The following is a 12,625-nucleotide window of genomic DNA, read 5'->3' as shown; positions in this document are numbered from 1 at the left end:
CAGCGTTCCTCAAAAAAGGGATTTGTAAGGTGCTTTAAAACTTGGAATATGTAGATGTTTTCTGTAAAGCAGAATGGGCTGTAAAACTTTCAGAAAAGGCTTTTCAGAGCTCAGTCAGTAGCTTATTTTCTATATGCAGCTTCTGAGAAGGAAGAAGTAAAAGGTCTGTTCCCTTCTATAACATAAACCTCCCAGAGACTGGAGTCAGGCCCTTTACCTGGTTAAAGCGTGTGCTCCTCCTCAGCCCCAAACCTTGGTGGGCTCTTGCGTCTGCTACCCAGCCTGTCACAGTGAAGGTGCAATAGGAAAGGTTTCCAGTGCACTAATTGGATAAAGCTAGTGGCCTGTGAGTTACCAATGATTCCAGCATTGAAGAATACATTGAAGCTACAAATAAATAGGATAAGATCCTCATACGCAGGGCTTAGATGACAGCAGGAGACAACTTACTAACCCTTGGAGCAGGAAAGAGGAATACCGTAACTATTATTTTTTTGCCGAGTACTCCAAGACTCAAGCAGTTCTGGACAAAAGCAGGGACTAGTTCTTTACATCCACAGAAGGCATCAAGGTGAAGTTCTCATGAAGTTCAACAAGGCCACGTTCAAGGTCCTGCACCTGGGTCGAGGCAATGCCCAATATCAATACCGGTCGGGGGATGAATGGATTGAGAGTAGCCCTGCGGAGAAGGACTTGGGGATGCTGGTGGATGAAATGTGCGGTTGCAGCAATGTGTGGTTGCAGCCCACAAAGTCAATCGTATCCAGGGCTGCATCAAAAGAAGTATGCCCAGCAGGTCGAGGGAGGTGATTCTGCCTCTCTACTCTGCTCTCATGAGACCCCGCCTGCAGTACTGCGTCCAGCTCTGGGGTCCCCAGTACAAGAAAGACATGGACCTGTTGGAGCAGGTCCAGAGAAGGGCCACAAAAATGATCAGAGGGCTGGAACACCTCTGACATGAGGAAAGGCTGAGAGAATTGGGATTGTTCAGCCTGGAGAAGAAAAGGCTCCAGGGTGACCTTTTTGCGGCCTTTCAATATATAAAGGGGGCTTATAAGAAAGACGGAAAGAGACTTTTTACCAAGGCCTGTAGTGACAGGACAAGGGGCAACGGTTTTAAACTGAAAGAGAGGGTGTATTTAAATTGGATGTAAGGAAGAAATTTTTTACGATGAGGGTGGTGAGACAATGGAACAGGTTGCCCCTAGAGAAGTTGCGGCTGCCCCATCATTGGAAGTGTTCAAGGTCAGGTTGGATGGGGCTTTGAGCAACCTGAATGTATGTCCCTGCCCATGGCAGGGGGGTTGGACTAGATGATCTTTGAAGGTCCCTCCCAACCCAAGGTATTCTGTGATTCTAAAACAGTGAAGGTGGTCTTGTCCCCAGTAGGGTCTGATTTCATAAGTCTTTACCAACAATACTGCCTGAAAATATCCTTGCTACTTATTTCTTTCTCTGGTTCTTCTGGCAAAGCTGTTTGTGCAGCTGTGCTGTGGGCCAGAGCAAGAGAATGACTCAGCACAGAAACAGTGTCGTGGGGTGATGTGTTTGTTTTTTAGCCAGGTCAGTTCCTCAGTTGAATCACAGAACAACCAATCTGAGAGTTTTGCTAGTGCAGCGCAGGTCAGTATGTGCTGCAGCCTAAAGGCAGGAATGAGTGGATTTAGGGCCTAGGGAGAAGAGAGGGGGAAGAAGGTGTCTAGGAGGCAGGGATACCCTTAAGCTGGTGCTGCCATCAAAGACTGTGAAAACACAGCTGGAGTTGTGGTGAGGCAGGAGAAACAAAGCCAGCAAGGTCTGAGAGATGTTATTCCAGTTTCCCTTGTAATTCTTGCATTTCTGCTCTGCCCAGGATCCCTACAGAGAAAACCTTAAAGGGCAGAACTCACACAGCTCTGTTAATAACACATCTGATGTGTGAAGCCATCCAGTATTCACATCTCTTGGCTTTTTCTTATTGTTCCCTGAAACGGAGTGCTAGAGATGTGCTTGCTTTATTTGTACTGCTCTAGTGCTTTCACCTTTAACAAATGTTGGAAGGGTGCAGCAAAGCAGCAGATTGCACTGGTTCGATGTTTCACTAGCTTTGTTTTCAGGAGATGACTTTAACTGGTTAGCCTTCTCCATTTGGTGTTATTACTTCCAGAGCTGAACAGGATATTGCCTAGTGATAGTTCATTAAGCTTGGTGATGCTGTACAAATTTTAAGCTGAACTTTTCTCTTCCATAGGGTAAAAAATTTGTGGTTGGAAACAGCCAATTTGAATTCGAAGCTCCTGTTGATGAATCAGATGAAGGAAAATTTTCATTCATGAGTAAAGAGGTAAATGCAAAAATATGATTCACCTACCAAATATATTCAGTTCTTACAGTTCCAGTGTCCACAGGTGTCCAGAAATATAGGGATAATATTGGTTTCCCTCAGAGAAGAAAGTCACCTCTGATGGAGATTCTCCTTTGGCAGTAGCAGTCAAAGGCAGCAGCTTTTGCTTAGAGCTCCTGGGGTCTCCCCTCAAAGCCCTCAATCTTTGTCCTTGATTTCTCTATCTATGCAATCCATGGATTCATTGAACTGTCACTGGAGGAATTCAGGTCTATTCCTCTTTTATTCTTCATTTTTTATGCAATCTGGTGAAATCATTGAGTATAAAAGATGAGAATTTCAGAGCTCTCCTTCTCCAATTCATTATCTTTCCCATTTTACGTCTGTAAAAATGGGAATGGTAACAGCATATTGTTGTTTGGCTACTTATTAGCTATGCTTCTTTCACTCTGGTTTATTTTACAGAGAAAAGAAATAATATTCAAAAAAATAGTCTATTTACCAAAGTTGGACTCACAAATGTTATGCTGACTTTAACCTTTATTTCTTACAAGCTTACTAACAGAGTAGTTTTGAGAGCTAATTAGCATTTATGCAGCATTTGAGCCTAGCACAAAGTGTTTGCTTTATAAAGCTTTTTCTTTGCTCTTTTTCTTTCCCACCGGTTGTTACTGCTGCTGTCTTTCAACCTGAGCAGAAGCTCATGTCTTGGAGCATGTGAACTTTGTGCTTTGGCTGTAACGAGGGGGTTGCACTGCAAAAGATGCAAGAGATTTCCCCTCCATGTGGTGCGAGTCTGCTGTGTCCACAGAAGTAATGGGGCCACGTGGTGTGAAAAGGGAGAACTCAGCAGGGTCAGCAGCTATACTTACTGAATTTGAACATTACCTTTGCTACTTGGATACTTATAACCAAATGTAAATTAAATTAATGAAAAGCGGGTATTCAGATATTGCTGTCCCTTGATACTTGAAAATTTCTGATTGTGAAGGATTAGGTTCATTAAAACATTTTTCTATAAATGTATTTTATAGAAAATACAAGATGAAAAAAAGACCATACGATTTGGGATAGTTTCTAAAACCTTCACAGCTCTGATTATTGAGAATCATAGAAAACGCATGAAATTAAACTTGCTAAATGAAGGTATAAATATCTCTATTGTGTCATCTTTTCCAGTTCTCCTATAGTGCAAATGAAACCCTACAACTTAACTTATCCATAAGAACAGATAAGGTCAAGATTGACAGCAAACTGATGGGTACGTATGAAATACAGGATTAAAGGGAGGTTAATTACAGTAAACAGAAATCTATTCCTTCATAATTTGGAGTCATGTGAATAAGAATGTTACCTTTGTAGATTTTAATGGTTTGGGTGAAACAATGAAATCTGACAGATCAAAAGTTATTAATACTAAACTCATGAATTAAACATCAGTGTTGTATGTATTAAAGGCTGTTTTAAATATGCCACCATTATTTTCAAGTTTGCTTTTGCTCTGAAGGGCAATCTTAATAGCGAAGCTTCACAGTTCAAACGTACTTAAGTAGTTTATGTTTTTTCAATGGCCATTTCCCCTTCCTCAATGAACTTGCCGCCTCCAATAGCAGAGGGGGGATCCTTCTCACTGCCGCTCATACGGACTTCGTCTGAAATCTCAACTTTCAGCTGGGTCTCAGCTCGGACAAGTTCTGCAGTCTTTACATCTGCTGGCAATCAGCAATACACAGAAACATTCAGTGTGCTTTCAGCTGATTACTTCATTCATTTATTTCTATGACAACCAGAAGTATATTAAGTTTTATAGCACAAAGACTTGGTCTCTGATATAAATTGCTTATTTCTTTATTTTTCAATGTACAACAATGAAGCAATTATGTCTGTGAGCCTAGTCCTGAGCTGAGGTGAGGAAGCTCCATCAAAATCAGTGGAGCAATATCTGGGCGCTGGGACATACCTCACACTTCTTTGGAGTGAAGTTTAAGGCATAATCTTGCAAAAACTGCGAGGCAACACACTTGTTACTTGTGTGATGGGTCAACGTCAGGAAGACTAATACTGCCCTCAAGTAATTTCCCCTGCAGATTAAATCTTCAGACCATATTCTTCCATCTGTACAATATTTCAATTTATTCCCTTTCTTATTGGCAGCATAGAAGTATGTTTTTAGAGGATTTTTCCTATGGCTCTGTGTGCAGTGTTAAAAGCACTTAAAAGAGGACCTGGCATGAATGTAACAGGGAGATCACATTACAATCTCACACTGTCTTAATTTCCATTCCAAAGGCTGTGGTGTTTCAAACTGCAGAATTTTGACCAAATACTCCCAACATCTTTTTTCCCAGTCTGAGAAAAACATAGAAAAAAAGAAGTAGCTGATTTATTAAAGAAATGTTATCATTTGAATTGAAATATAGAACCCTTGCAAGAGGGAGATTGAAAAATTATCAACAAATGTCTCTTTTTATTATAAAAGGGGTTTTTTTTTAATCCAAATTCTCTCCTGCTTTTTAATTTCCTTGCCATATGAAATCTGGAGCATAATGTTTTTTATGCATCTTGAAAAGAATTGGCTTTGGGTATATGGTTGCTACTGAGAAGCACCTTTGAACCTGCCAGTGAAAGAGCCCTTTCTTTGTATAACACTTAGTGAATACTAAGTTACGATAGCGTTTTTACATCTCAAGCCATCGGGGGTTCTGACCAGTATGAAATCCGATATATCCCTTTTATCCTTTGTCCTTTTTATCAATGATTTCACAGCTGGTGTCTCAAGGTGATGGATAAGAGTCTGAATCTAATGAGTGGCTTGCTGCTGGTACATTTAATGAGCTGATCAGTGAAGAGGGGGAGTGTTTAATGCTTTAAGGCCGTAGCTTTCTCCATTGCACTTATGCAACTGAATGTGAGGGACGTCAAGACATTGCAGCACTGACATTGTTTACTGAGGGATGGGATGAAAATCCCTGTCCAGCCAATGCAGGATAACAAAGTCATTCAGTAAGCATATTCCCATGCTGTATCAGGTGGCCATGTGGCAGTGTGGGTGGGAAATGCAGGGTTTAGGAAGGCAAGGGGAAGATTTGTTTAACAATATTACCTGCTCAAGTGCCTGTGCAGTAGCAGCCTTTCAGAGTGCTGGATTAAGAAAGCAATCCAGTTTCTGCGAAAGCAATTTGCAGCGAGGAAACTTTTCCTTGCCACTGCCCGCGCCGTCCCTTCTGCTTATAAAAGCAAACAGCAACGTACCAGGGCTGTCAGTCCGGTGCTTTTCCCCAGCATTGTGTTCACATCCAACATACGGAGTGAATAGTTAGCACACAAACTGTTGAAAATATTGCTTGGGTTATATTTGTTGCTCAGTGACTTCTGTATTGATGTGCTCACTATATGAAGCAAATGATGCTACTCCTGCTTTGTGCTCATCGATTCCTTGAGAATTCAAGATAGGGGTTGAATCAAATGGATGCTCTTTCTCATTGATTCATTCTTACAAATGCCAAAGTCCCTCAGCTTTGTATACACCTCCAGTGGTGTCTCAACTGAGTTTATGCTGGTAGAGCCACTTGAAATCAAGTGGATATGCTGATTAGATGTAAGAAGGGTTAAAACCAGCCTTCATCATTGCATTAACTCCTCAGTGTAAGGGAAAGAATAAAAATGTGTTATTCTACTAAAGTGCCGAGGTCTAAATAATATGCATCATTTAGAGAAAAACTGCCCTTATGAGATTGTATGCTCTCATGCAAGTGGCAGAGAGACTGTAGCCAAGTTCTGGGCATCTGTAATATTGTTGATGCTTGGCAGGGGAATAAGGGCACTGCTGAAAAATAATGGAAAATCAGCATTCTCATTTTGCTTTTTCATTTCAGTAGGAATCTGACATGGTGGCCTCTTGGAATTAGATTTAAAAAGCTACTGCTGCTGCTGTTATCTAGGAAGATATCAAGTGCATTGAAATGTTAGTGACTGGAGGGTGCTTTTGCTGGTGTCCTTCCTAGAGTCCTGCTCCTCTGAGAATAAAAGCTTTCTTTAAAGAGACATTTTTGGTGGCCTTTACCATATGCAGTCTCAAAGGGATTTATCCTAGTCTCTTTTGTCCCCATCTGATCACCTCTGTTTACTTCACTTTGCTTCCTGCTTCTTTAAGGATGAAACTCCTTTAAAAAAAACCCAATGTCATGAAGGGTACCATTTTTTGAGACTTAATGAGCACATAAAACAGCTTATCACTAGTGGAAAGGGGAGATGTTGAGTCTCTTGTCTTGTACTCCCCACTCCCATCTGTGAGCACATTTAACTCTTGAAAGAGCACAGGAGGAAACCTGGATAGTTTTCTGCTGTTCTGGTAAGTTAAGTTGATTTACAAGAAGACTCAACAAGTGCCAGAGCCTCAGTGGCAGAGGGTGAGGCTGTGTGGCCAGAAAAAAAGAGCAGCCAAAAATAGAGAGAAGCAGGGATGAAGGGAAGGAGCACAAAAGGAAGGAACAAAAAGTTCCCCTCTTTACAATAATTGGCTCACCTTCCCAGGGAAGCACAGCACTCACACACTGAGTAATCTGTGCAACTTGCACGCTTCCCCTAGAGGAACGTGTGGCATCTTTTCAGTGTGTTTTCTCCTGGGCTAGCTCTCAAGTGCATCTCCAAATGTTTTCTTGCAAGCCCAGGCTTTCCTTATGGTGTTGAACCACCCAGCTATGTCTCAAGGCTTTGCATCTATTTGGGAAAATTAATTTTGTTCAGTGACTGTGCATCATGCTAAAGATTGATGGGGGCCAAAACAAGCTTAGTGTCTGGGACAGTTGGTGCGTGGTTCATCAGTAAGAGAGGCATGACTGTCAGATCTGATTTCTTGGCTCAGAAAAACTGGAATTAAACCCCACTACAGAAGGAATAAGGCATACCTCAGGACAGCAATTCAAGACAAAAGGGAAAACAAAAGCAAGAAAATAGAGAAGAATGGAGAAATGAAGAGGTATTAACTTGAACAAAGGATAACACTTCATTAAGTGTTAACTTTCTACTCGGTTCAGGCTTTAGTGATGATTTTGGAAGGGCCCAAATGTCCTGGAAACAGCCAACAAAGGCAGCTCTCTTCCTTTAAATACGCAACTGGCAGAGGTCCCATGCCAGCTGATGTCTGTCCCTACTGACACCCATAAAAAGTTTATACCCTTCTACATCTGACTCCTGGTATGCCAGGAGGATCTGTTTGTTTGAACAGTTGGCAGGTTCATTGAGAATAGTCAAAGAAAGGACTTTGTACTTAAACGTTTTGACAATGCCTGAGTGACAAAAATGCATTTGGGTTCTATTTGGTAGTTTATTCATACTCTGCACATGGATAGATTTCAGGTTTTTCCATACAGGGAAAAATACAGTTTTCTCTTAGTATCATTCAGGGGTCAAGTACAGAGTGTGCATATTCTTCACACAACTCAACTAAGCAACAGGCAGGCTTTGTACATAGGGTTAGTTTTCCTTCCTATAACACACTGAATATCCTTAAAACAGAGGAAAATGTCTAAGTGCATATATCGTTCATATTTCAGTGACTCTGTACAACTGCTCTTATGGACGAAGTGACTGCAGCTTATGCCTCGCGGCCCATCGCGACTATAAGTGTGTTTGGTGTGAAGAAGACGGCAAGCCCAGCAAGTGCGTTTATGAAAAACTCTGTCATGCTCCTCCCACCAACACATGTCCTCATCCAGAAATCACTCGCGTAAGATTGCTTTTTTCTCTCCCTACCAGTGTATTATTTTTCAGGAGAAAGCATCCAAGCAAGCTCATACTGAAAGGCAGTTTTTTTCCTAGAGTGTTAAGTAAGCCTCTGAAATAGCTGCAAGGAAATAATGCCAGTAGTGATGTGTGTGAGAGGTTTGCAAAGACTCAAAATAAGAGACTGAATGGAGCCTTTGAGACTCCTTGTTTTTCAAGCCTTGTCCTCACTGTGCCAGAAGCCCGGCTAGCAGTGTACGGTTAAACTTGGCACTTGATTCTTGGGAATTAGCATGGATTTTTTTCTCTCCTGAAGTCCTTTTTACCTGAAATAAGTCTATAAGAGAGGTTCACTGCTCGTGGAACTACAAGCACTTAGCAGGCTCATTAACAGGCTTCAAACTAGACTTTTAAATAGTATTTAATAAGGGAGCGGGTTGTTTCTGCGTCACAATGTGTTTTCCAGGTGTCAGTGATATTTTCCAGTCCACACCGGAATCAAACCCAAGGCTGTAGAAGTTGAATGTAAGAAGTCAGAGAGGCCAAATGTGCACCCCTGACTTACTCTGCAGCTGGAGCATTCACCCAGGGCGAGGGAAGAGTGTTGTCCACCTTGGTCGACCAGTAGCCAAAGCAAGAAGTGATAAATCCTTGTCCTTTTCAGCAACAGCCAAATGCTGTTTCTCTGGGCATAATCGTCAAGAAAAGAGTGATGTGTACTTCCATTGGGCAAATCTAAATTGCTGCGACAGTGGTACTTTGAAACTCAGACACACCGTTTGATGAGAACATATGCCAAGCTATCACAAAATGTGGTAACCATATGACAGAGGTTGAGGGTCATAACAGGGATGTTTTACTCAATAGGAACTGTTTAGTTCTGAAACCTGTGGCTCAAACTGGTAGAGACGCTGAATCTCCTGAGGCTGTAGAGTTAGAGGTGCAGTGTGGGTACTGGCAGACCAGCAGCATGCTGGATGAGGTTGGCCATGATGGTGTATCTAAGAAAAAGTGGCAGGTAAACAGTTGAAGTCTGCCAAGGAAGGCAAATACCCTGAAATCTCAACATAAAGTGTGGAGAAGAATACTTGTGTGATAGCTGTGCCCAGATAAAGATGATTTGAGTGGGAAGGAAAAGGAAAACTAAGAAAAATAAAAGTGTTTTCACCTGGGATTCTGTTTGTACGTGATTGTGGATTAAATACTAAATACTAAAATATTAGTTTTTTCAAAGCTTTTGTTAGCTTCAGATTTGCACAAAATATTTGGAAACATCTACACAAACCATTGAGTCATTTTTCAGCTAGTTTATTTATGGGATGGCCAGTGGGCAGAAGTTTTAGGAAGTTGAACCAGTGGGAAAACAGAGCAAGTGATTCTGGAGCTGGGCTGGGCAGCAGGCAGCAGCAGCCATGTCTCTGTGCTCAGACTTGCTTAGATCTAAGAAACTCTGATTTTGATGGAGCAGACGTTAAAGTCCAGACTTTCAGAAGCTGTATTTGTTTGGCTTCCAATTACCACATTTGGGACTGTGCAACCTCCCTCTTCTTGATGGTAAACTTACAGCCCTCCAAAGCTGAAGACCTGAAAAGGTCTTGCTGGAGGTGCTCCAAATATTACATAGGAAAGCAGGTTAGCCTCCTAACAAATATTCAGAATTCAGGTGCCTGTTCGGGCCATGTTTCAACCTGAGAAGTCCACTGCAACTGCAGGATTTTCACAGTCCTCATTTTAATTGCAAATTATTTAATTAGCATCAGCCCATGTACTGCAGCATCCTACCATTTGATGCAGTAGGGAAGATCAGGGGACTAGAGGAACTTTTGAAGACACGATGTGGGGCAGCACTGTGTGTTAGGAAGGTGTGCTGCTCTGGTCTGAACCTAAAGGGAGAAAATCATGGCAAAAAAATGCTGGAAAAGCTCCGTGGAATGATTTTGAGAGGAGCCTGATCCACTTGCTTTTCAAAATCATGGTGCTTTAGCAGAGGAAGCAAACATAAAACAGAGTAAACACCAGGAAAGAGCTTTATAGATAACAGTCTGCCACAGGAGACATGAAATCTGCAGTTGATGAATACTGGTTCTGAGCTAGCAAATTATTAATTAACATTAAAGAGTTACATAGCATGTTTTTGTGGCAGTCCTACAAGAAACATCTTTTGCATTTTAAGTACGGATAAGTCAAAGTAGCTTTAAATAATATGGAAGAGCAACATGGTCACTGCAGTATTTAATTTTGCTTTTTTTTTTACTTTCCCTCATGCAAACACAGATTGAGCCAAAAACTGGACCACTAAATGGTGGAATTCTTTTGACCATAATGGGATCTAATTTGGGAATAAAAGCGGAAGATGTAAAAAATATAACGGTGGCAGACAAGGAGTGTCTTTTCAAAGAGGAATTCTACTCTGTTTCCACAAGGTAATTGCTGGATATTTTTCACAAGATTTTAGAAGAAAAAAGGAACTTCTGTACATTTTCAGGAGAAGATGATCTTCCTGTGGTTATAAGAGATTATCAGTAGAAGAAAGAACTAGTGCAATATACCTGCAGTATTTCATAGTAACATGTCTGAGTCTTTATTTAAAATTGTTACAGATTCTAATACAGGAACAAATTTACAATAGCGCACTACCATCCTGCTTCTGAGTGACTGAATTTTTTTTCCTTACTTGTTTGAAAAGCTTTCATGAACTATTACTACAGGTGTCTCAAGACTATTTATTTGTTTTTAAATTAAAGGCATTGTAGGTGTGCATCTAGTCATTAAAATCTTTGCTAAATCTGAACCACAGTACAGGAGAGCATACAAGGTTTATGGGAAAGTAGGCAAAGCAAGAGGAAGCTTACATCTTTTTGGTTTAGTCCAGCCACAGAGTTTCTTTCCTGGGGGCAGGGAGGGAGCCCAGAGTTTTGGTTTAGCTTTAGATGACTAAGTTTCATCGCAGAGCCAACAAGTCCATGGATGTTGAATTGCCTAAGCAGGTTGGTAGATGTTTTGTGGATTACTTGTCACACTCTTAAGCAGTGCCAAAAATTAAAACAAAGTGCCTAAATTCTTCTAGGTATCTAGGTGTTTGCTACAGATTATATCAAGCATCTAATTTCAAGAGATAAATACCCTTTTGATATTAGCTGATAAAAAGCATAGCATGAAGGTTCAGTAGTAATATTAAGAGTAATGACATATTTTAAGCAGTGTGATTTTTCTTTCCTTCACTTTTGATATTTAAAGCTGCAGTTGAAATCTTGGCTTTCTTTCCCTTCAGTGTAATTTAAAGTGTAAATACACTAACTTTTTGCTATTTCTGTGGCGTGTTTTGAAAGGAATTTTGAAGATACCCACGTGATTTTTTTAGATTTTGAAAAATGTTTAGCTTTAGTCAGTTTGTGGATCAGGCACTTAGAAGCTTCCTAGGACTTAAGAATGTGTATATAGCTGTATATGTCTTACTGCTTCCTAAATCCATTGCCATCACTTGGGTGTTTACATGTGCATCACCATCCACAAAATACCCAACTCTTTTACAGTCATCTTTTCCCATTCCCTATTTTCAGTGTTTGCAAAAGCTGCACTGAATTGCAGCATAGCCTCACAAGAATTTCCCCAGCCTCTTGGCTTTTTCTAAAGCTTTTTGATATTTTTAAATACATGGAAAGGAGCCAGAACTGAGATGACTGGTTCCTTGTATCATAGCAACATTACTGGTTTCCTAAGCTCTGCCAGTGTGGTAATGGGTGAGAACAAATGCAACTTGCATAATGTCATTTATCAACAAATTAGGGGGTTTTGAAGGATGTTCTCCATTAGGGAAGCCTTGAAAAAGAAGTTATTCAAAATCTCCAAATAGGTATCTATAATTTTCTGTCTTTATCTTCCTCCATTCTTTTGTTTTATTATTACCTTCTTTTATTTAATTTAATTGGGAAAAAAAAAAAAGTGCCTAGTCTTGCTCCCCTATTCTTCTGCGGTAAAAAGCTAGTCATTTTTAGGAGACAGTTGCTCCCATGGGCAGGAGAGCAGCAAGATTTAAGGCACTTAAGGCTGCTTTCTGGCTCTGCGGTGATTTAATTGTTGGCCTTCAAGAAGTCGTGTTCTCATTCTTTGTAGTTTTCCATTTGTAATGAGGGGGAAGGGAGGGGAGGGAACTTTTCTCAGTTGAAATCTCTGCTAACCACACTACGGTGTTTCCCCCACACACACCCCCCAGCCCCGGCCCCCGACTGCTTTCCCTAGCTTGACATATGGTAGAAATTCCTCCAAAGGCACCGTTTCCTGTTTCTGCCTGACAAGAAGATACAACTTCCAAGAATACAGTAGAGAGATGATGAGGAACAGACTCAGGCAGCCGTACACATGCCAGGACATGCAAGAATTTAGAGAATTTTGTCCATTTGCCAGTACCCAGGCAGAAAAGTCTGGAGTGATCTGCAGAGGGACTTGACAATCCGTTTATTATAAGTCCCGATTTAAGTACATTATACCCAGTAATTTGGGGTTGTTGGGCTTTTTTTTTCTATTTGATTTTTTTTTAAGCAGTCGTGCACTGCTTAAGGAAGAATAGCAGTAATCCCA

The 12,625-nt window shown here is 40.9% G+C and overlaps 1 protein-coding gene across 1 annotated transcript in view; it reads left to right on the top strand.

The window, feature by feature from the left end:
• The window catches only part of LOC104078518 (plexin-B2-like), a gene marked incomplete at its 3' end in the record, with an annotated part of 50,228 nt that overhangs the window by 21,139 nt on the left and 16,464 nt on the right, over positions 1-12,625 (top strand). The window contains exons 10-13 of the mRNA XM_009580172.1: positions 2,231-2,323; positions 3,503-3,584; positions 7,879-8,051; positions 10,322-10,470. Coding sequence (XP_009578467.1) covers positions 2,231-2,323; positions 3,503-3,584; positions 7,879-8,051; positions 10,322-10,470 — 497 coding nt within the window. The remainder of the gene's footprint in view (positions 1-2,230; positions 2,324-3,502; positions 3,585-7,878; positions 8,052-10,321; positions 10,471-12,625) is intronic.

Source organism: Fulmarus glacialis, unplaced genomic scaffold, assembly GCF_000690835.1.
Source record: "Fulmarus glacialis isolate BGI_N327 unplaced genomic scaffold, ASM69083v1 scaffold12166, whole genome shotgun sequence".
Taxonomy (NCBI): domain Eukaryota; kingdom Metazoa; phylum Chordata; class Aves; order Procellariiformes; family Procellariidae; genus Fulmarus; species Fulmarus glacialis.
The sequence above is the reverse complement of the archived record's forward strand: the minus strand, read 5'-3'. Positions and strand labels throughout refer to the sequence as shown.